Source organism: Phyllobates terribilis, unplaced genomic scaffold, assembly GCF_046119375.1.
Source record: "Phyllobates terribilis strain yellow unplaced genomic scaffold, ASM4611937v1 Scaffold_2__4_contigs__length_985480577, whole genome shotgun sequence".
Classification (NCBI taxonomy): Eukaryota; Metazoa; Chordata; class Amphibia; order Anura; family Dendrobatidae; genus Phyllobates; species Phyllobates terribilis.
In genome coordinates, this window is record NW_027362762.1 from 425,605,169 (window position 1) to 425,628,459 (window position 23,291).

At 43.7% G+C, this 23,291-nt stretch overlaps 1 protein-coding gene across 1 annotated transcript in view; it reads left to right on the plus strand.

The window, feature by feature from the left end:
- Positions 1–20,998, plus strand: part of UBE2G1 (ubiquitin conjugating enzyme E2 G1) — a 42,090-nt gene extending 21,092 nt beyond the window's left edge. The window contains exons 2-6 of the mRNA XM_073665190.1: positions 14,561–14,663; positions 15,091–15,188; positions 16,210–16,388; positions 19,255–19,377; positions 19,734–20,998. Of these exons, the coding sequence (XP_073521291.1) occupies positions 14,561–14,663; positions 15,091–15,188; positions 16,210–16,388; positions 19,255–19,341 (467 nt within the window). The 3' untranslated portion in view covers positions 19,342–19,377; positions 19,734–20,998. The remainder of the gene's footprint in view (positions 1–14,560; positions 14,664–15,090; positions 15,189–16,209; positions 16,389–19,254; positions 19,378–19,733) is intronic.
- The last annotated feature ends 2,293 nt before the right edge of the window (positions 20,999–23,291 follow it).

The following is a 23,291-nucleotide window of genomic DNA, read 5'->3' on the forward strand; positions in this document are numbered from 1 at the left end:
CTGTCATCACGAGTGTACCACGGCGATCCGGTCACCCGGCAGCACGCTATACACTGACTGGAGCACAATCGCTCTCAGCAGTGTATAGCGCTGAGCTTCCGGGACAGAAGTCACTGGAGTTCAATCAGCTGAGAGCTCCGGTGACCTCACGGCATCGGTGCCGCGTGAGAATTTTCTCTGTCCCAGCACCTCAGCGCTATAAACTGACAACAGTGATTACACTCCTGTCAGTATATAGATTGCTGTCCTCTAGAGCAGCCAAATCAGTGATTGCTGGTGTGACTGCACTAGACGTGACCCAGATCGTCGTGGGACACTCTGGATTATGTCATCACGGTGGACAGGTGAGAGATATGGTTGTTTCTTTACAGGTGACAAAGGTGAGTATACAGTGTTTTTTATTTTCAAATAAACTGTTAAAACCGTTTGGAATTTTATTTAAAATAAAAGACTTTATTCTGTCCGTGTCTTTATTTCAAAAACTTTACAACGGGGTTAGTAATGGGTGCATCTTATAGATGCCCTCCATTACTAACCTAGGCTTCATGTCAGCTGCCAATACAAGGCTGATATGAACCCCATCCCTATTACCCCTCTTGCCACCTCACCAGGGCAAGTGGGAAGAACGGAGGCTAACCGCATTTTATGGATGCGCCATTTCTGGGCTCGCTGAGAGCTGATATTATTAGCCTCCGAGGGGGCCAGGATCCACGGCCCCTTTCTTGGCTATTAATATCAGCCTGCAGCTGTCTACCTAGCCTTTGCTGGTTAGATTTTATAGGGGGACACTACGTCAATTGTTTTCTGGGGTTCCCCTGTAATATAGCTAGTAAAGGCTAAGCAAACAGCTGTAGACTGTTATTAATAGCCAGGGAACATTTTTGGCTAATGGCCCCTTCCCCGGCTAGTAGTAATAGCCCCCAGTGGTTGGCTTTCCCTCTGCTGGTTATGAAAATGACACGGGAGCCCACGCCTTTTCTTTAATTTAAGGGTATGTGCATATTTTGGCTGCGTCCAAAACGCTGCGTTCTATTGAACACAGGTAAATCCGAATGTGTTCACTGAACCATGCATATTTACCGAATTAAATACATTCGAGCGATCAGATTTCTGTTGCCGAGACTAGCGACTCCACAAAAGAAATTGACATGCTGCTGTCCTGAAAGAAGTGTTGCATGTCAGTGTCCGTGGGTGATTCGCAGCCTCAGATGCACTCATAGTGGACATGGGATCTCTATAAATACCATCCACTATGCTGTAACATTTGGCCGCTGCATAAATATGCAGCGTCAAACCCGCAGTGTTTCCTAATCATGGGCACGTACCCAAACTCGCCTGCAGCATGTCAATTTCTGTAGCGGAGACGCAAGTCTCCTCTGCAGATTTTGACTGATTGAAATGTCATTACATGCGGTGGATCCGCATGTAGTGACAACACAAGTGTGGCATTAGGAGTAATGGAATTAGCCTTAATGGGATTAGGTGTCGCTGACACCTAACCCTGGCATTAGTAATGTAGAGGTGTCAGCCAGACACCCTCATTATTAAGTAAAGCGTTAAATAAACACATACAGAGAATAAAAAACTTTTATTTTAAATACAACAGACACATTCTTTAAGCATTTAAAATAACCAATATACTCGCCCTAGGTCCGATGATAATCCATGGGTTAATGTGATGCCCCATGTTTCTTTTTTCAAATCTCTTTAGCTCCAAAAAACATTCATTGCTGTACAAAAACGCACCAAAATCGTGGCAAAAAGCATATTTTTGCTGCCAAGAGATGCAGAAACCTTGCAGAAATTTCTGCAAGCAAATACTGAACGTGTACACTTAGCCTAATGGGGGTAACAGTCTCTGTCAGTAGAATTACTTGTATGATAAAATTGCATGGACTGTACCAATTAAGTTCGTCACGGGGAAGACAGAAGATATCAATATAGGAAAATGCAGTTCAGCATCTACTGTATACTTTTAACCTATTTGTTTATGTAGAAGGAAGGGTAATCTGTCATCAGAGCAGACAGCGGCTTCAGCTGGTCATGTGACGGGTACTGATCCATCATGGGATTTATAGCAGAGCATTGAGGTATAAAGTGCAGAATGAGAGCTAGGAATCAGGATGGTGTCTGAAAGGAAGTAAACAAGAATCTGAGCTACATGGAAGTAAGTGCACTTCTTTTATGTATAGTGTGACAATGGGAAGAGGGTGCAGTTTTATAGCCACAAACTGGAAGTGCGTCATTAAGTGCTTTTGTTCTTGTTTAATATGCTTCCTCCTTTCAAAATTGAGTATTAAAGGGACTCTGTCAGAACAGAATGACTGTTCAAACTAAGCCCACAGGTCAGTTCTTCGTGGCGGATCCATTTAAACATGCGTTACAACCTGCTTGTTTTTTCTCTATCTAATGGAGTTCTGTTAATAAATTTTCATGTCATTCTATGAGAAACTGCCGCTGAATTGCTTAGTTGTTCCTCCCTGTCTGCAGTTTTTGGCTACCGAGTACACTATTGTTTTGCTTATTGTTGGACGTCTGCTACCTTGATCCTACTTTCCCAGTGACTAGAAGATGCCATCTAGTGATTCCCTGTGGTTTCTGGCTCATTGGGAAATATTTCCAAATGAGTTAGATTTTCTGTTGCAAGCGACATGGACTTGCTGCAGCTTGACTTTTTTACAGAAAAGTCAGAGTTCTAAAATGGTTGCTTGACAGCAAGTCACAGACAAGTTACATAGATATTTTATTTTACCGTTTCACTGAGAATTGCTGTTGTGCGCGAAATGTTGTATAGCCCTAGTCTAAATACATGCAATGGCTGTTTAAATAGTGAGGTTTTATACTTAGGATTTCCCACAGGAAAGCAAGCTTCCTATCTGCTCAGGAAGTCAAGTAAGCTGTAACTACAAAGGTGAGGCAAAGTTCCCAAGTTACCTTACTAGTAACATTGTTGATAACTTCTGCTAAATATTTAATGAGTAAACTTAAAAAGAAGAAAATTTTTTTTTACAAGCATGAAAATGTGTAAATTGCTTTATTAGGGGGGGGATCAGTCTTCTTTCCGACCAAAACATTATATGCTAGTGACTTCCAAACACTTGTTTTTCACCAGTCTATTTTCTTTAGCTGCATTGATATCAGAATATACTTATTTTGGAGTACATATGATGGCAGTGAAGAGGTCAGCTTAGCACCTGTGTCTGTGTCTAAAAACAACATTCAGAGGAGACTGCTACTTTTAAAAATATGGATATTTTTTAAAATATATAAAGAAATATTACAAGTATTATTGAAATGGTAAGTAAATTTGAAATAAGATGAATGTTTCAAGCAGCGAGGAAAAATCACAGCCAAGCGGACATGTTTGGATTTTTCTTTTTAGAAGGTTATTCCTTGACGTTCCCTGTAAGCTGCATTAATGCAGCTTATTAGATAGAGATTCTATGAAAAGCTATCTGTGGATCTCGGTCCCATCAAGGACTGCAATGCATGGACTGGCTGCGGCTCCTCTGAGCTGAACATGACAGCCTCATAGAAATATATGAAGCCGTCATGCTCCGGTCAGGAGACCAGTGGCCAGTCTGTGCATTGCGGTCCTTGATGGGACCGAGATCCACGGATGTTTGCATGAACCCTCGCTCTGTCATGTCTTTTCAGTTACAGCCTGTACGGTAGTAAAGAGCTGTATTCACAGTTCTGCTTAGATGAGTTTCCAGTAACATAAAGCAGACTAGCTGGACCCCTGTTATGCAATGGACATGGTGTTCCCTACATCAGATTACTGTGCTGCGCCAGGTTTAAAGGGAATTTGTCATGTAGTTAATTTAGAATCCTTAATTAGACTTGCATGTGTAGATGATCAATGTGTCCTTTTTTAAAAATGTAATTTTTCTATTTATAAAACAGTCTCAGGAACTGCCATATTGGTACACATTTCCTTCCTGTGTTTCCTGTATAGACAGTGATGAAGGATGTGGGTGCTTTACGGCAGCTGCAACTAATGTTGACATAAAATGGTAATATTATTACTCTCCAGGAATACAGTCCCCTGCCAACAAAAGGGGGTGATAGAGGATATAGAGCCTCATCTGATGCTATGCTCCTATACAGTAGCCAGAAGTACAATAGAGATGTCATTAAAGGCTGTGTCAACTGTTAGAACCATTTTTTGGGGTTTTAAATTATCTCGATATTTAACTTCTTCTTGCAAGGTCAAGTTTTAATGTTTTTGTTTCTCTTTTTTTCCAAGAGTCATAACATAGATACATTTGGATGCAGTGATATCTTGAAACCAAGTGTTTTATTTTTCTATTTTTTTTCAGTAGTGAGAGGGGTAGGGGGTGATTCAATATTTTTTTACCTTTCACTTTTAGTCCCCACAGCGGATTTGAACCTTTAAGTAATTTCTTATTGCGCTATATACTGTAATATTTCAGTATTTCAATATAAAGTGAATCTACCGTGAAGAGATTGTGATTGGTATTTAAATTGGTGAACAATCGGGATTGTGCAATTTACGGTAAATGCCACTTTGTGTGCTTGCCATGCAATATTTAAGGGGTTAAAAATCAGCAAGCAAGCTCTGGTCGCTGCACTTGCCGTGTATAAAGGAGGCGCTGAATACACTTCCATCCGACATGAGTGTATAATGCTTACTCATCAGTGTTTATTTCATTCTGCCTCAGTCACATCTATACATATCCTCTCTTTAGCATAAGAAATTGGGTGATCTCTCCCGTCTGACATTAAGCCCAGTATATATCCTGTCCACACACATTTATCACGTCAGCCTCTGACGTCTTGTGTCTTAAATGATGACCATCTCCTATTAAATCCCTCCTGAAAGCGGACTCCTCCCTTCCCCTCAAGGCTTCACCCTCTGCCTTCTGTAGGTCTTCGCATGCATCTAATGATGTTGTAGACTTATAAAACTGGTCTTTCCTGTCCATATAACCAACCATAGAGCTGCTTGAATTTTGTATTTTTCTCTTGAAAATTTAAATCTGTGCTGTAATTGGTTACTATGGGCTATCAGTTTTTCTTTTGAATGATTTCATAAATGTGACTTATGTATGCATTATATAATAGAGCAGTGATCTAATAGGTGAAACAGGCTAAAGTCTCCATAATATTGGCCACACTGAGGCTCTGCCGTGTGTGTACTCCCCATCGCTGGCCGCACTGAGGCTCTGCCGTGTGTACTCCCCATCGCTGGCCGCACTGAGACTGTGCCGTGTGTACTCCCCATCGCTGGCCGCACTGAGACTGTGCCGTGTGCGCCCCATCGCTGGTCGCACTGAGACTGTGCCGTGTGCGCCCCATCGCTGGCAGCACTGAGACTGTGCCGTGTGCGCCCCATCGCTGGCCGCACTGAGACTGTGCCGTGTGCGCCCCATCGCTGGCCGCACTGAGACTGTGCCGTGTGCGCCCCATCGCTGGCCGCACTGAGACTGTGCCGTGTGCGCCCCATCGCTGGCCGCACTGAGACTGTGCCGTGTGCGCCCCATCGCTGGCCGCACTGAGACTGTGCCGTGTGCGCCCCATCGCTGGCCGCACTGAGACTGTGCCGTGTGCGCCCCATCGCTGGCCGCACTGAGACTGTGCCGTGTGCGCCCCATCGCTGGCCGCACTGAGACTGTGCCGTGTGCGCCCCATCGCTGGCCGCACTGAGACTGTGCCGTGTGCGCCCCATCGCTGGCCGCACTGAGACTGTGCCGTGTGCGCCCCATCGCTGGCCGCACTGAGACTGTGCCGTGTGCGCCCCATCGCTGGCCGCACTGAGACTGTGCCGTGTGCGCCCCATCGCTGGCCGCACTGAGACTGTGCCGTGTGCGCCCCATCGCTGGCCGCACTGAGACTGTGCCGTGTGCGCCCCATCGCTGGCCGCACTGAGACTGTGCCGTGTGCGCCCCATCGCTGGCCGCACTGAGACTGTGCCGTGTGCGCCCCATCGCTGGCCGCACTGAGACTGTGCCGTGTGCGCCCCATCGCTGGCCGCACTGAGACTGTGCCGTGTGCGCCCCATCGCTGGCCGCACTGAGACTGTGCCGTGTGCGCCCCATCGCTGGCCGCACTGAGACTGTGCCGTGTGCGCCCCATCGCTGGCCGCACTGAGACTGTGCCGTGTGCGCCCCATCGCTGGCCGCACTGAGACTGTGCCGTGTGCGCCCCATCGCTGGCCGCACTGAGACTGTGCCGTGTGCGCCCCATCGCTGGCCGCACTGAGACTGTGCCGTGTGCGCCCCATCGCTGGCCGCACTGAGACTGTGCCGTGTGCGCCCCATCGCTGGCCGCACTGAGACTGTGCCGTGTGCGCCCCATCGCTGGCCGCACTGAGACTGTGCCGTGTGCGCCCCATCGCTGGCCGCACTGAGACTGTGCCGTGTGCGCCCCATCGCTGGCCGCACTGAGACTGTGCCGTGTGCGCCCCATCGCTGGCCGCACTGAGACTGTGCCGTGTGCGCCCCATCGCTGGCCGCACTGAGACTGTGCCGTGTGCGCCCCATCGCTGGCCGCACTGAGACTGTGCCGTGTGCGCCCCATCGCTGGCCGCACTGAGACTGTGCCGTGTGCGCCCCATCGCTGGCCGCACTGAGACTGTGCCGTGTGCGCCCCATCGCTGGCCGCACTGAGACTGTGCCGTGTGCGCCCCATCGCTGGCCGCACTGAGACTGTGCCGTGTGCGCCCCATCGCTGGCCGCACTGAGACTGTGCCGTGTGCGCCCCATCGCTGGCCGCACTGAGACTGTGCCGTGTGCGCCCCATCGCTGGCCGCACTGAGACTGTGCCGTGTGCGCCCCATCGCTGGCCGCACTGAGACTGTGCCGTGTGCGCCCCATCGCTGGCCGCACTGAGACTGTGCCGTGTGCGCCCCATCGCTGGCCGCACTGAGACTGTGCCGTGTGCGCCCCATCGCTGGCCGCACTGAGACTGTGCCGTGTGCGCCCCATCGCTGGCCGCACTGAGACTGTGCCGTGTGCGCCCCATCGCTGGCCGCACTGAGACTGTGCCGTGTGCGCCCCATCGCTGGCCGCACTGAGACTGTGCCGTGTGCGCCCCATCGCTGGCCGCACTGAGACTGTGCCGTGTGCGCCCCATCGCTGGCCGCACTGAGACTGTGCCGTGTGCGCCCCATCGCTGGCCGCACTGAGACTGTGCCGTGTGCGCCCCATCGCTGGCCGCACTGAGACTGTGCCGTGTGCGCCCCATCGCTGGCCGCACTGAGACTGTGCCGTGTGCGCCCCATCGCTGGCCGCACTGAGACTGTGCCGTGTGCGCCCCATCGCTGGCCGCACTGAGACTGTGCCGTGTGCGCCCCATCGCTGGCCGCACTGAGACTGTGCCGTGTGCGCCCCATCGCTGGCCGCACTGAGACTGTGCCGTGTGCGCCCCATCGCTGGCCGCACTGAGACTGTGCCGTGTGCGCCCCATCGCTGGCCGCACTGAGACTGTGCCGTGTGCGCCCCATCGCTGGCCGCACTGAGACTGTGCCGTGTGCGCCCCATCGCTGGCCGCACTGAGACTGTGCCGTGTGCGCCCCATCGCTGGCCGCACTGAGACTGTGCCGTGTGCGCCCCATCGCTGGCCGCACTGAGACTGTGCCGTGTGCGCCCCATCGCTGGCCGCACTGAGACTGTGCCGTGTGCGCCCCATCGCTGGCCGCACTGAGACTGTGCCGTGTGCGCCCCATCGCTGGCCGCACTGAGACTGTGCCGTGTGCGCCCCATCGCTGGCCGCACTGAGACTGTGCCGTGTGCGCCCCATCGCTGGCCGCACTGAGACTGTGCCGTGTGCGCCCCATCGCTGGCCGCACTGAGACTGTGCCGTGTGCGCCCCATCGCTGGCCGCACTGAGACTGTGCCGTGTGCGCCCCATCGCTGGCCGCACTGAGACTGTGCCGTGTGCGCCCCATCGCTGGCCACCATTAGATAAGAGTAGGAGAAATTGAATGAGATTCTGGCATCATGGCACAGTTTTGTTAATATGGAGACCATTTAACACCATTTACAGCTCCAATGAATATTAACTGATGTAATTACTAATATGCTGTAATTTTCATTACATTGAGAGTGAAATTTTTGATGACTGTGTACATAGCCGTTAACTCCTCAATCTGTGACTGTGTACACCAAAGCTGATAAGTGCACTACAGAGTATGGCAATATCTACTTATTGCGACTGCTCCAGTGGCCAGTGTCGAAAACTCCACTTGCCAGTCACCCAAGTAGGCTCTGAGCCAACTAAGAATTTTGAAAGATTTTAGATTTGACAACTGCAGCTGTAATGTTTTTATGTCTGATTAACAAAGTATATACATGTTGTTGAACTTTTTTTTGCATATTAAAGAGTTTGTCCAGGAGTTGTAACTTTGATGCCGTATCTTAAGGGTGACTCATCAATATAGATTGGTAAGGCTCTGACTGCCAACATCTCCACCAACCACTGATCACTTGTTTACAGCTCCCCCTGCTGACTGATGTAAGTTGTGTTCAGAGCCAGAACAACAAAGCTTCCTTCACTGAGTACATCCGGCAGGAGCTACAAACAGTTGATCAGTGGGTGGGCTAGGTGTCGGACCCTCACCAGTCCCGAGTTCAGTAGATTTCCTTGGCAAGCCCTCTTAAGTTTATATGTGTAACGAACAGGTGTTCTAATATCCCTAACACCAGGAAACTGTAGATGCTGGGACTCTGGATTGATTTTACAGAAAGGTACACCTTGCTGTGGCTGGTGGGCACACATTAATTGGTCAATTTTATGCATTCAGTATCTACAATTTAAAAGTATATTCTATAGAGCAGTAATGCAGTTAAAATTCCATATAGTCAGTTTCTATACATTTTTTATTATTTTGATTGTATACTTTACATATAGAATAGGCATTTGAGCAAGCTCGGGAAAGTGAGAACAATGATGAGGTGAACTGCTCAAGACGAGTCACTGCCGAAAATGATTCTTATATGCTGTGCAAAGATCATTTCAGGTGATCGGCAACCTGTTTACACTTTTTGTTTTAACAGCGTTTGTTCACAATTATCTTATAGTGTAAATGACCCGTATTACTAATGTTTATCACTGGATATAGAGGTGTGTACTAGTTTAAAATGACTTCTATGTGCCCACGAAGCAGAAATGCTGCGGATTTTTCCTGAGCGTTTCTGCCAGGTAGAAGCGTTTGTCAAGCGTTTTGAACATGCGATTTCGCATGCGGGTTGTCAAGCGCTTTTCCAAGCCATTTTAGCATCACTAGTAGAAGTGCTTGACAAGTTGGCCACACTATATAAATCCATGCAACCGGCATGGATTTATGTTGTGTGACCAAGTTATGATGCTGGAAATGCAGCAACAATAGTAAAAAAATAAAAATGATTATACTCGCCTTCCGATGGCCCCCGGTCTCCTTTGTTGCGTCCGGTGTCTTCGGCGGCTCGCGGTGGTGTAAAAGGACCTTCCATGACGTCATTTAGTCATGTGGCAGGTCACACGACCGCCGACGTCAGCGGTCGCGTGACCTGCCACATGACTAAATGACGTCATGGAAGGTCCTTTTACCACCATGAGCAGCCGAAGAGCCAGCAGCGACGCCGGGAGCAGAACGGGGGCCATCAGAAGGGGAGTATATGTTTATTTTTTATTTTAATTCTTTAACTACAGGTACTATGGTACCCGGGTCTGGAGGAGAGTCTCCTCTTCTCCAGACCCGGGTACCATCCGTGCATTGAACCGCATAATATCCGCATGTGTATGTGTAGTGCGGTCCAATGCAAGTCAATGGCGGCTAAAACGCTGCGATTCCGCAAAATTAATGGACATGCTGCAGATTTTTCCGCAGCGGAAATTTACGCAGCATGTGCACAGCACATGCGGATTATCATTGAGGACCATTGCAGACCTATTAGCAAGCGTTTTTTAAGCGTTTCTGTGGTGCAAATTACGCTGCGGAAACGCTTAAAAAATGCAAAAATTTCTGAACCAACAAGCAGCAGTCTTCTGGTTTAAAGGGAGTTTGTCAGGTTGAATATAGGGTATACTAGATGGTGGCCCGATTCTAACGCATCGGGTATTCTAGAATATGTATGCGGCCGACCGGGCGCAATCAGCAGAGCGGTGTTTAAATTTGGCACCAGAATCGCTGATTGGTCACGGTCGGTGGCCGTGACCAATCAGCAAACCGTATTAGTGAGGACCAGGGAGCGCTCTGCCTGAGCTTGTACTTCCGCTGCGAGCAGCCAGGAGATGACCGGTTGCTCGCAGCAGAAGTATCCCGACAGGCGGCGCCGCTCCCCGGTCCTCCCTTCACACTTGCCGTCGGGAGATCAGCGGCCCTAGCCGCTGATCTCCCGATGGTAGCCGCATGGAGGTCAGTGGCGCCGCCGGTCGGGGTACTTGTGCTGCGAGCAGCCGGGCCGGACCAATCAGCGATGCGGGATTTACTGGACAGAAGGACAGACAGACGGGATAAGACGATTATGTATATTAGATGTTACCAGGTCTCTGGCAGAATTTTTTTTCCTACATGTGCTTTTAGTGGTAATAAACATTTGTCATTGCAACAGTCACAATTGACTTATTTTTTCTCCTTCATTGATTAGTTGTGTGTTTATGGCTTTACACATTTTAAATAGTCTGTGACTGTCACCTGATGTAGTGTGGGTGTCTGCTTTTGTATCCCGAGCTTTGGAAGGACTGGTGTAATAACTTTATAGTTTGTGATTTGCTACAGTATGACTTTGCATGGTGTTTGGATGATAACTTTAAAAAACATTGTGGTAAATATTTTTTCCTTGTTTCTGACAGTTGACAATCTTAATATGTTTGTGCTAACCTGGTTACCATTGGATTGAGGGGGATTTATATGCACTGATAAATGCGGACATGGTATCTGAGTACTTGGGGTGCATGAAGTGAACCCCAGTTTGATGCTGTCAGCTGAACATGTCGGGCACACCTGCCTCAGCAATGATGGCGGCTTCAGAACCGGCCTCTCTGTGGGTTTGCCTGCCACTGCTGATCAAGCATCGGATGCAAACGGAGCTGATCCTTGCTGGCTCAGGGTATTGGTTACACTGGTGCTCTGGGAGGGTACATTACTTTGTTTCTGTGAAATTATGCAGTTCGATTTGTGCACTGATGAACTTTGTAACTGCTTGGCTCTGTATCAATTATGAAACATGGTTTTTTGTTTCAGTGTTTTTTCTTTTTTAATTTATACAAGGAGGTATCTTTTTTTTTTTTATTTTTTTTTTTTATTATATCTATATAATTTTTTCGAACACCAACTCACCTATGATCCTATTTTGCACAGCTGGCGTTAGTGTTTTGCAGAGACATTCAGCCACAGCCCTTTCCTGATTTTCAGGCTTGCATGAGTTGAGTGTTGTTTCCATTAGATCAAATGGTTGGCTGGTGACTATTAGCACAAACTTGGAAAGTTTGGACACCGCTCATAGCTCCTGTATTTAGCTAGAGGGCTTTTTCTGCTTAGTCATGATTTAATAGCAGAGCTGTTTTGTTTAGTTAAATGCCTGTAGAGACAAGCAGAGCGGCTGCAGAAATCTGAAGATCCAGAAACTCCAGCCTTACGATACAGCTTGTGCCCCAATCATTCCACAAAGACGTAGGCTGCAGCGCTTGTGCTGATCTCTCCAGCTCATTCAGACAGCTATTATGTGCTGGGGTGAGTGTAGTTTTCGGTGGCTCACAATGGGAGTACTTGTCAACTGCAGGCAGGGAGTCCTCTTTATAATGCAGAACTGGAACTGCTTTGCCATCAGTCTTAAAAAGTTTATGCTTGTTACCTAAAAAGCCTTTTTTATTAATCGTGCTGTGACCAAAATTGCTATTTTAGAAGAATATCCATCCTTGCAACTGTTTAATTGTTCCAGCAGCTCTGAAATGGCCACTTCACAAATAAGTTAGTTTCTAAAGTATTTGATAAGAAAGATATAAGGAAAGCGTTACAATATGGTTTCCTTCGGACATGGTTATTTGTAAGATGACAAGAGAACTACTCTTTAAGTATTGGCATGATGCTGAAAAAAATATAAGCCAAATGCATGCCTAATGTTAAATGTGTTGAATGTTGGTGTGGAAGAATAAACTGTTAAGTCCTCTGTAAGCTCCAAGTGGCTAAAAGTCCTGTTTTATGAAAGCCCAAACCTGCATGGAGGCAGAGATGGCTAGATAGGACAACACATGTCAAAATGAGTGTTTGGCCCGCCACTAACATCTTATGGGTAACTTTTTTTTAGGCTTGTTCTACAGTCGCTATGACTATGGAAGATTGTAGCACTGACACCCTTTTTCAATGGGGTTGAAAACCAGGATAAATTGCCGTTTTTCTCAGGGCTGTGGAGTCGGTAAGCCAAACCTCCGACTCCTCAATTTCCACGACTCCGACTCCCTCATACATGGCTCATGTTTAAGTGATAAATTTACTGTAGCACAGATTCATCTCATCTAAAAGTCTAGACCCTCAGATCAGGAATAGGACAGACATTTATAGGACACTTCATAACTTTCCCAAATTCTTATGAAAAAATATTCCCCACAAACTGCATTGAGCTACTGTACCCAATTTATTATATATTTTAGCAGTTGGAGTCATTTTATACCGACTCCAATTCCGACTCCACCATAATGGGCTCCGACTCCACAACCCTGGTTTTTCTACGTATTTCAGATGATATTTTCCCAAACGTTCAACTTGGGGATGATGGAGTGTCTACTTCTGTATTTTATGTATGATTAGGTTATTTGCCCTCTAGTTCTGATACTGTTGTACGTTGCTGCCACATTTTTTACTTGTGCGTTTGCATGTGATGCCATCCAATACTTCAGATGGTTATTGAGTGATGAATATAAATTGAAGTTGATCTAATTTCAAACAAGACTTGACATATGGCATTTAATGCACCTGTCACCTTCTATGCGGAATGTATATAATTGCATAACGTATCTGGTTACTGTGACCTCTCAAGCTTCAAAACAGAAATGGCAGCAAGTGTTAATCTAGATTCCAGATGGGTTTTCTGCTTTCTTTCTTACTTTTTTGTTTTCAAATGTCTTAAATGCATTGTTTTAATACATTTACGACAAATCACTGTTGTTTTTTTATTTCCATAGAAAGTAACCAGACATAAATATCATTGTTTGCTAAGAAGATAATTTCATGGAAGGTTACGCCCCTCCCCCACCTCCATGTTGTTGCTATCTACTAAAACTTTTTAAGAGATTATGCAAAATAGTATTGAATTTCTAAGACAGCATCCCCTCCATTATTGGAATTAATGCTTGTGTTTGGATAATTGAGACAAAGTACTGTTAAATCATGATTTTATATATTTTCTATATCCTATAATCATAAAAATGTTTGTGTTCAGACATGGTTTTCTTTAAATGGTTATGGGACGCCAAGATTTTTCTTTTATTTCTCCAAATGTCTGCCTAATGTGTCACCTGCTGGTGGTGATTGTCTGGCCTGCACAATAGCAAGAATCACTCACACCACCTACTCAGATATTTCATGGAGGTTTTCTGGGCGCCCAGGTTTATATGACTAAAATGGATATTAAAAATGTCTAATCCCAATTTTATTTACATGCAGTCATGTGACCTCAAACTCCCCACATCCTGTTATAGTAAATAAGGAACTTGACACTCAAAAAGTTGCAGTGAATGAAACAAGTTTTATTGGCAATCCTTATAGTTAACGTTTCAATCCTGAATATGGACCACCTTCAGAACTGATTGACTTTATACTGTATGCTTGTATATTGCGTTATTATGGATTGGCGCTCTGATGATGGTCCATATTCGGCACCGAAACGTTAACAACTATAAGGATTGCCAATAAAACTTATTTCATTCTCCAATTATTTGAGTGCAAAGTTCCTAATTTACTGTGACTATGGGTTGGAACCCAATGTGGGGACCCCATCTAGTGCTGTATATCTCTAGTATACCACGCGCTGTTATGTCACATTCAAGCACAGACTACAGCTATTTGCTGTCTGTGCTTTGTATGGCACATTACCTGTTAATCATGTATATGAGGCAGGCCTAACCCAGCAGCTTTCTGAGCGCTCCACTCTGAATATGGATATCATGATGGGGGCATGTCCTAAGTACTCTGGCTGGATTTGATTGACACATTGAATGTTGACGTCCACAGGGTGGGAAGTGAGTTGAGGACTGACCAAGTGGTGGCTGGTAGAAAAGCCAGAATACAATGCCTCTTGGGACTTGTAGTCTAGAGGCAGAAGGAGCCCTCAAAATTAAAAAGTGACAGTGCCAAGAAAGTTTGTGGGTTTATTAAAAGGACTGAAAGATGCTTATTTTTCTTCACTTTCTGTCTAAGAAAAAAAAAAAACTTTAATGTGACCCAAATCATAAATTCATCAACTATTACTCAATTGGGGTATAAACTGAGCATTCACGATTGAGGAACAATTGTACCATGTAGGACCTCTTATATTTTAGCCAACTATATTTATTGTGTAATTTTAAACTTTTTTCTTTGTCGTCCCCCCCCCCCCCCCCCCCCCCACCCCAATTTCAGAACTAAATAAAAACCCAGTAGAAGGCTTCTCGGCAGGCTTAATAGATGACAATGACCTATACCGATGGGAAGTTCTTATTATAGGTCCTCCAGACACATTATAGTAAGTATTGTTACTTACCGTAGATATGCAGTTGGTTGATGTACACTAAACATAAGTAACTAATAAACTTTTGATTAATGCAAGTTTTTCATGTGCTTCCACAATAAGATTAAATGCTAAATCATTTTAAAGGGGACCTGTTATGTCCCAAAAACGCTATTAACCTACAGATATGGGGTTAATTTGCAGGTTAATAGCGTTCCAAAGCTGCCTGGTCACTGCGCTGAAAGCCCAGCTGCCGGAAGGAAATTAACTTTATTCCTAATGGCAGCCTTGGGCTTTTGTTACGGCTCACTGGTCCTTCCGACTTCCATAGGGCAACAGTTACCATTAGAATTTTGTTAGAGATTAAATGAATGCAGGTTACATCACGGCTTTTGTGTCCTGATGTGCTACCCGTAATATGTACATTTTGTTTTCTCCATAGTGAGGGTGGTGTATTCAAAGCGCATCTTACGTTTCCAAGGGATTATCCCCTAAGGCCGCCTAAAATGAAATTCATAACGGAAATCTGGCACCCGAATGGTGAGTAGTCCTTTTAATATAAAATGCCTGTTACGTGAAACTAAATAAAAAATGGCCACCCTAAATTAGTGCTTATGACTTTTCTGTGCTAACAATTATAAATATGTGCCGTTGTACCACCTTACTGCTATGGCAGCCATTCATTTTCTGGAAAAGTTCTTGAAACTGTCCAAATTTGCATGTTTTCTGCTACAAACATTATGGTGGCACAGAACTAATCGCTGTAGTCATGTGGCAGTGTGCTTTACTTCAACCCAACTTTTCCTCAATAGAGCCACGAAATATCACCTTATACAAGGCATAGTCAACTTGGTGTAGCAAACAAGGGCAAGCCCTCTTTAATGCTACAGTGCAAAAACTTTTTTTATTTGAACAACTGTTCAACCATAAAGCATCTGGCATCTTGGCGCTACCTGGCAAAGCTAGATGAAAAACACACTGGAAAACTGGATCGTACAACTCTGTTTTACTGTGTAGACTGCATAGAAAGTTCTGTTTATGTCTATATTGATAATGGACCTGAATCAGTTCACATACTTTGTGTAGAGTGTACAGAAGTGGCCATGACTGTCTTCTATAGCATATTATAAAGCGAAGGATGTTTTGGCACCCATTTGTTGGTCCAGTCAGGGCTTATGTCGAGAAACTCCCACCCACAAGACGGGGCTCCGACGTATGTGCCAACGGGGCCATAGACTATAATAGTGCTGACAGAGTGAATGTGTGCTCGGTAGTGCATCATTTTTGGGCGCGTACACCTACTGGAGACGGACAACAAGGTGCAGTCTGTTACATCTGAGTGTTCAACTCCAGTAGGCGTATACGCCCAAAAATGATGCACGATAGAGCTAAGCTATGGCCCCATCAGCGCATACACCCGAATCCTGTTTTGCAGGGGGTTTGGACGTAAGCCCCAACGAACTGGTGCTAGAACGTAGTGTGAAAGCACCCTTAGGGTAACGAACGTATGTCTTTTTACTGTGGTGGATGTTACCATAAAGTTTAATTTTTATTTTTGCAGTTGATAAGAATGGTGATGTATGCATTTCTATTCTTCACGAACCTGGGGAGGATAAATATGGTTATGAAAAACCAGAAGAGCGCTGGCTTCCTATCCATACGGTGGAGACTATAATGATCAGTGTCATTTCTATGCTAGCAGACCCTAATGGAGACTCCCCGGCCAATGTAGATGCAGCAGTAAGTTCACATGTAATGATTTGTGATGACATAAAAAATTATCAAGCTATCAAAATTTTCTTATAAATGCAAAAGTATAAGTATATCAGTAATTCCATTACTTTTCTAGTGTTCCATTTTTGGCTGTGTTCACATCTGAGCATTGCAAATGGTTTAGAATCCCAATAGGGCCTTTTTCACAGTTCTAGGAAACATGGACCATGCCGGGATGGAAGAACCCCGATTTTGCTCCTGATTTTAGCTAACTGCTGCTTTATATATGCTTATATAAAGCTGTGTTTTCTAATCCAAGCATGGTCTGTGTGTCTCTGATGTGTGAAACCGACCTAAAGCTGAGTTTTTAGATATATACAAAGCTACAGTTCAATATTTTGTACTTTGGAAATCAAATTCTGTTTTTCCAGTCCGCTTGTGTGATGAACACAACAAAGTTCTGCTTATTGGTTTAAATAGATCCTGTCAGCTTCTCCAGGCCTCCCAAACCTCCACCATGTACAGTTATGGACAAAGGTGTTGGCACTAGTGTTGAGAGAGCGTGCTCGCCGACTATTTGCGGCATGCTCAGCATCTAGGTTTGATCCACTATTGTTATACACATTTTTATTTTGTGTGTATCAGAACGACACAAAAATGCTGAGGGGAAAAAAAGGCAAGTTGAACATAATTTTACACAAAACCCCACAAATGGGCCGAACAAAATTGTTGGCACCCTCAACTTAATAATTTGGTTGCACACCCTTTGGAATAAATAACTGCAATCAATCACTTCCTCTAGCAAGCAACAAGCTTATTACCCCTCTCAACTGAAATTTTGGACCACTCTTTTGCAAACTGCTCCAGGTCTCTCATATTTGAAGGGTGCCTTCTCCAAACAACAATTTTAAGATCTCTCCACAGGTGTTCAATGGGATTTAGATCTGGACTCATTGCTGGCTACTTCAGAACTCACCAGCCATTTGTTTCCATCCATTTTTGGGTGCTTCTTGAAGTATGTTTGGGGTCATTATCCTGCTGGAAGACCAATGACGTAGGACGTAAACCTAGCTTTCTGACACTGGGCACTATATTACGACCCAAAATCCTTTGGTAATCTTCAGATTTCATGATGCCTTGCACACAGTCAAGGCACCTAGTGCCAGAGGCAGCAAAACAACCCCAGAACATCTTTGAATCTCCACCATATTTGACTGTAGGTAATGTGTTCTTTTCTTTGTAGGCCTCATTCCATTTTCAGTAATCGGTAGAATAATGTGCTTTACCAAAAAGCTCTATCTTGGTTTCATCTGTCCACAGGACACTTTCCCTAAAGGATTTTGGCTTACTCATGTACATTTTGGCAAACTGCAGTCTAGCTTTTTCGTGTCTGTCTGCAGTGGGGTCCTCCTTTGTCTCCTGCTATAGCGTTTCATTTCATTCAAATGTTGACTGATAGTTTGGGCTGACACTGATGCACCCTGAGTTTGCAGGACAGCTTGAATTTGTTTGGAACTTGATTGGGGCTGCTTATCCACAATCCCGACTATCCTGCGTTGCAACCTTTCTTCAATTTTTCTCTGCCATCCAGGGAGATTAGCTACAGTCCCATGGGTTGTAAACTTCTTGATTTATGTTGCACACCATGGACAGACAAAGGAACATCAAGATTTCTGGAGATGGACTTGTAACCTTGAGACTGTTGATATTCAGCAATTTTGGTTCTCAAGTCCTCAGACAGTTATCTTCTCCATTCTTCTTATGGCACATACAGACACATAATGCAAAGATTGAGTCAATTTCTCCCCTTTTTATCTGGTTTCATGTGTGATTTTCATATTGCCAACACCTGTTGCTTGTCACATGATCTTGATCGAGCATCAGATGCTTGAAACAAAGTTGTTTACTTACAATTTCGGAAAGTTGCCACCAATTTTGTTAGGCCCATTCTTGGGGTTTGGTGTGACATGTTCAATTTGCCTTTTTTTCTGTTTTGTGTTACTCCAATACACACAAAGGAAATAAACTTGTATAACATATGTAGTTGCAACTCTTTTCTGGGAGAAATACTTTATTTTCTGGAACAATTTGAAGGGTGCCAACACTTTCAGCCATGACTGTATTTACTGATCCCTTTATACTGTTCCTAACAAGCGCCTTTCAGTGGCTCATTGATTCTTGCATATGGCTAAAATCAATTTTATAAAGGTGGTGGCGATATGCTAATTAGTGGGTGAATATTTGTGGTGGCGTTGTTTTCCCCGGACTAATCGTCCTGCTAATCATGTTATTATCATCCCCATCCCATGGGCTTGAGTGTCCTGATTTGCAAGACTAGCACCGACTTCTCTTTGCAAATTTCTACCTCCCTGGCAATGCGCAGTAAAGCCGGTTGTACGCGCCTCAGCTTCATCAGCACATGTCCAGGGAGGTGCTACCACCGGTTCTGGAAACCTTGCGGCTTGTTGTGTCTTCGACACTGCTGCCTCAATGGGCATGCGCAGTGTGCCACTGAAGCTTGGTAGTGTACACCAGGCTTCACTGCGTAGTGCCAGGGAGGCAAAGATTTGCAATGAATCGTGGTTGATGCCATAAGGCAATTCATGTAAACCACTCCAAAGGTTATGATGGGGGTATGTGTTCAGTCCGTGAAAAACGGATGTCTGAATGAGGCCTTAATCTTTAGCAATCTTGGCTATGTGAATTAATTTGAGGCCGATCCAGCATAGATGAATCCACCAAATGAAATGTTGTACCTATATCCTGGTCTCCACAGAGATTACCTCATTTCCAGCAGTGGCCCCAATGCATCAACAAGGGTATTTCTAGCCACATTATACAATTTGTTTATCTAATAATTTGCTGTCTTTTTTATTTTTTCACCTCTCCATAGAAAGAGTGGAGGGAGGATCGTAATGGTGAATTTAAGAGGAAAGTTGCCCGCTGTGTAAGAAAAAGCCAAGAGACTGCTTTTGAGTGACCTTTATGCAGCAGCTAGTAGCTTCACAATTTCAGGGTAAACTTTCCCTTTTACATTTTTTCCTTCCAAATACATTTATAATGTAATATTTTGGTGTTTGGGTAGAGGATTAATCTAGTATTTCTTTGAGTAGTGATAGGAAGTCATGACAAATGTCTGCCTGCACGATCACTACTTTAGTCTTTCATATCTCCAGTTTCAAGAACCTCCAGAAACATTGATGATTGATTTATATATAGATATCTGTTGACGTTATATTTACTATCTTTTTAATGCATTCTATATGACTGGACAAAGAAAGTAAAATGCAATATATTTTACTGCATTATACTTTAGTGTGGTTAAAAATAATATATAGTGTATATTTAATTCTAATGTCTCTTCCCACACAGGTCTCCATTTGAGAAACAAGGCACTGTATTTCCTGCACTCTACCCACCTTTTGCTGGACTTTTTGTTGTAATTAGTTGGCAAACACTGGCTGGCACCGGGGTTGCAATAAAACATGCCAGTTATCAATGCTGACAAGAGCCTTAAAGTGCCAACTTGAAGGTGATTTTCGCATTTCAAAAATCTAAAGAACTGCTTTAAACTTCAGGAAGAATTGTACAGACCTGTACATAGCACAACATGATCCGGATAATATATATAATGTTCATGTACATCCATAAATACACATTGTACCAAATAATGCTTTCTTTTTAGGAAAACAATTATGTAAAGTCTGAGAATGCAAACCGAGCAAGAAATGAAGGAAGAGTGTTTGTACTTGGGGTTTGCCAGTCATCTGTTCAGCCCGTTCCCCAGATTTTTTTCATTTTCTTTTTTCTCTTCACCTCCTAGCTTGTAATAGGGAGTCGGACAGTTTTCAAGCAGTGCAGGGTGGTTCTTCTCTCCTGGCAAGTGCTAATGAAGTCCTACAAATGTATCTTCTGCTCTCAAAACTGAACCAGTCCTTTCTATGCAGAAAAGTACTTTAGTGGTATTGTGGGTAAAACTGTAAGTGATTTTAACTTTCCATGCAGCAGGATTTTATAATGCCCCCTCCTCCAAATATTCCCACCCTATAGTCTTCTGGCTTCACCTGCTTATAACGTGTTCCTTTTTTTTTTTTCAGAATATTTGGTCACTGCAGGAGTTTGGTTACCTTTTTGTGATCATCCATATTTAACCCCTAAGGGAGTATGGTAATTAGACTTCTGAAGTGCCTTATGTCCAGCAAATGTTATGTACCCCTCTGGTTCTACTGAGTTGATGTAAACACATGCTGCTCATCCTGGCTATACTAAAACTTAGCTCCTAAAGCTCTGCTGCTTTTAATGAAGCAACCAGTGAATTAGTAATTTCCATATCCTGTACAATACTTTTCCTTAATTGCCTGGTCTTGAACTTGAAAGAAGGAAAGCATGCATACGTGTCAGTTTATTAAATAATTTTCAGGGTTTGACATAATGTTGCATTTTCTCTTTTTCTTTTACTTTATTCCCTCAATGTGTCTTTCCTCCTCAGCTCTCCTATCATCCTTTCTCCTTTTCAGCTGTTTTTCCTCACCCATTGTACAAAGAAAATTGCGATGTATATTTTCATGTAATTTGATTTTGGAATTCTGTCACCTACTGTAGTGCATTCTTCCAAAATATAATTTTTTTTCCAATAAGTCTTTATTGTCTGTGTGGATGTATTATTCTTACACTGGAGATTTCTGCAGATTGCTTGAAAGCAATACTCCCATCTCATTAAGACACGGGCACTTATTCATCAAAGCAATTTCGCCAGAATTCTGAAGTAAATTGCTTTAAAAAGCCTCTTAACTTTTTGTGCACCTTGCAGTTTGCGCAAACATTTTGCTACTTTTGATGTTTTCATGCAAGTTGGGAACGTGACTCCACAGCTTATATAATTCATGACCGGCTGTGGCATTACTTGCACCAGAAATCTTACTCCAGTAAAATTTCTGGTGTGTCTCCTACACACCCCCTCATCAAGATTGGTGAGAAAGTTTCCAATCTAAATGAATCTTGTCAGAATAGTGCAGTTTTTAGTCATTAATGGTTATAAAAGGTGTAATATCTTCAGAGAATTCAGACACTAAATATAAAGATTAGATTAATATCCTCTATGTCAAAATGGAAAAAACTGCCTGATTTCTTGATAACAGTGATTTGTGCCATTAGATGTACTATATTGTGAACTGATGATCTTGAAGTGCTGTCCACATCTTCCAGACTGGAAGGTGTGCAGACCAAACATAACCCGGAAACAAAATGAATATATACCCTGCTAGAAGTAAAGGCAACAGTGCATATGAATCACATCGGGTACTTGGTAAACACCTTTTTTTATCAAAAAAAGCATAAAGGCTATCCCACCGGCGACAAGGTGTACCCAAATCGGGACGGTACTAACCTCTAGTAAAACGCTACACAAGGTGTGAAGGTAGAGAAAAGCTATACCTGAATGGATTAGAAAGATCTCACATTGTTCAAATGTAACAAAATGCTCCAAGCAGGTATTTTAGAAAGTATGTTCTATGTCTTGGAAGGGATACAGCTCCCTTAAAAAGGCTTAAGACTTGATGTCTGCCGGGCCCACTGTTTTCAATGGGTTTTCCCAACAGTCTAATAGAGGCCAATAGAAAAGTTAAACAATTGTCCCCCAACATTTATGTAAAGGTGGTATTCTTAAAGGGTTTCTGACATTTCTGTTTAGGATAGGGGGGTATAGGGTAAGGGAAAGTATCTACAAATTATTTGCTGATGGTGGAAAATGCCCATTGCTTACTATTAGGGCTCATGCACACATCTGTGCCCATTGGTCTGAACTTGGACCGCAATACACGGAAGAACAGGGAGTCTCCCAACTGGAGCATGATGGCTTCATGTATTTCTGTAATGCTGAGAAGCTTTGGTTAGGATAGCCGTGGCCAGTCTGTGCATTGCAGTCAGAGATCGGACCGATTTGCACAAACATCTGAATGAGCCCTCCTTACAAAATGATCTATTCCAGTCCTTAGTTGAATTGCTTTAATTAACTGCTTGCAGTGTTTCTTTTAATTGGCAAAAAATTAGGTGTACGTACTGACATATATCGTACGTCTGTGTATATGGAATATATGTACAATGGACATAAGTCTTCACACCTGTTAAAATGCCTGATTTTTTTTATCATGTAAAAAATCTTACGAAGAATAATTTCAGAACTTTGCCAACTTTAATGTCACCTATTATCTGTTCTATTCAAGTGAAAAAATATATATATTTTTAGGTGGAAAAAAAACTAAAATAATGCACCATTAAACCCTTCACCCCCGAGCCTATTTTCACCTTTATGACCAGGCCAATTTTTTTCAATTCTGACCAGTGTCTGAGGCAATAACTCTGGAAATGCTTCAACGTATCCAACTGATTTTGAGATTTGTTTTTTCTTGACATATTATACTTCATGATAGTGGTAAAACTTGTTCGATATGACTTTATTTGTGAAAATATCAGACATTTGACAAAAAATTTGAAAATATCACAATTTTCAAACTTTTAATTTTTGTGCCCTTAAACCAGAGAGTCATGTCACACAAAATAGTTAATACATAACATTTCCCACATATCTACTTTACCTCTGCATAATTTTTGAAACATTTTTTTTTTGTTAGGAAGTTAGAAGGGTTAAAAGTTGATCAGCGATTTCTCATATTTACAAAACCATTTTTTGGGGGTACCTCACATTTGAAGTTACTTTGAGGAGCCTATGTGACAGAAAATACTCAAAAGTGACACCATTCTAAAAACTGCCCTCCTCAAAGTGCTCAAAACCACATTCAAGAAGTTTATTAACCTTTTAGGTGCATCACAGGAATTAAAACAGTATTAAAGCAAAAAATTAACCTTTTCCTTTTTTTCACAAGTATTACTTTAGCCCCAATTTTTTATTTTCACAAGGGTAATGGGAGAAAA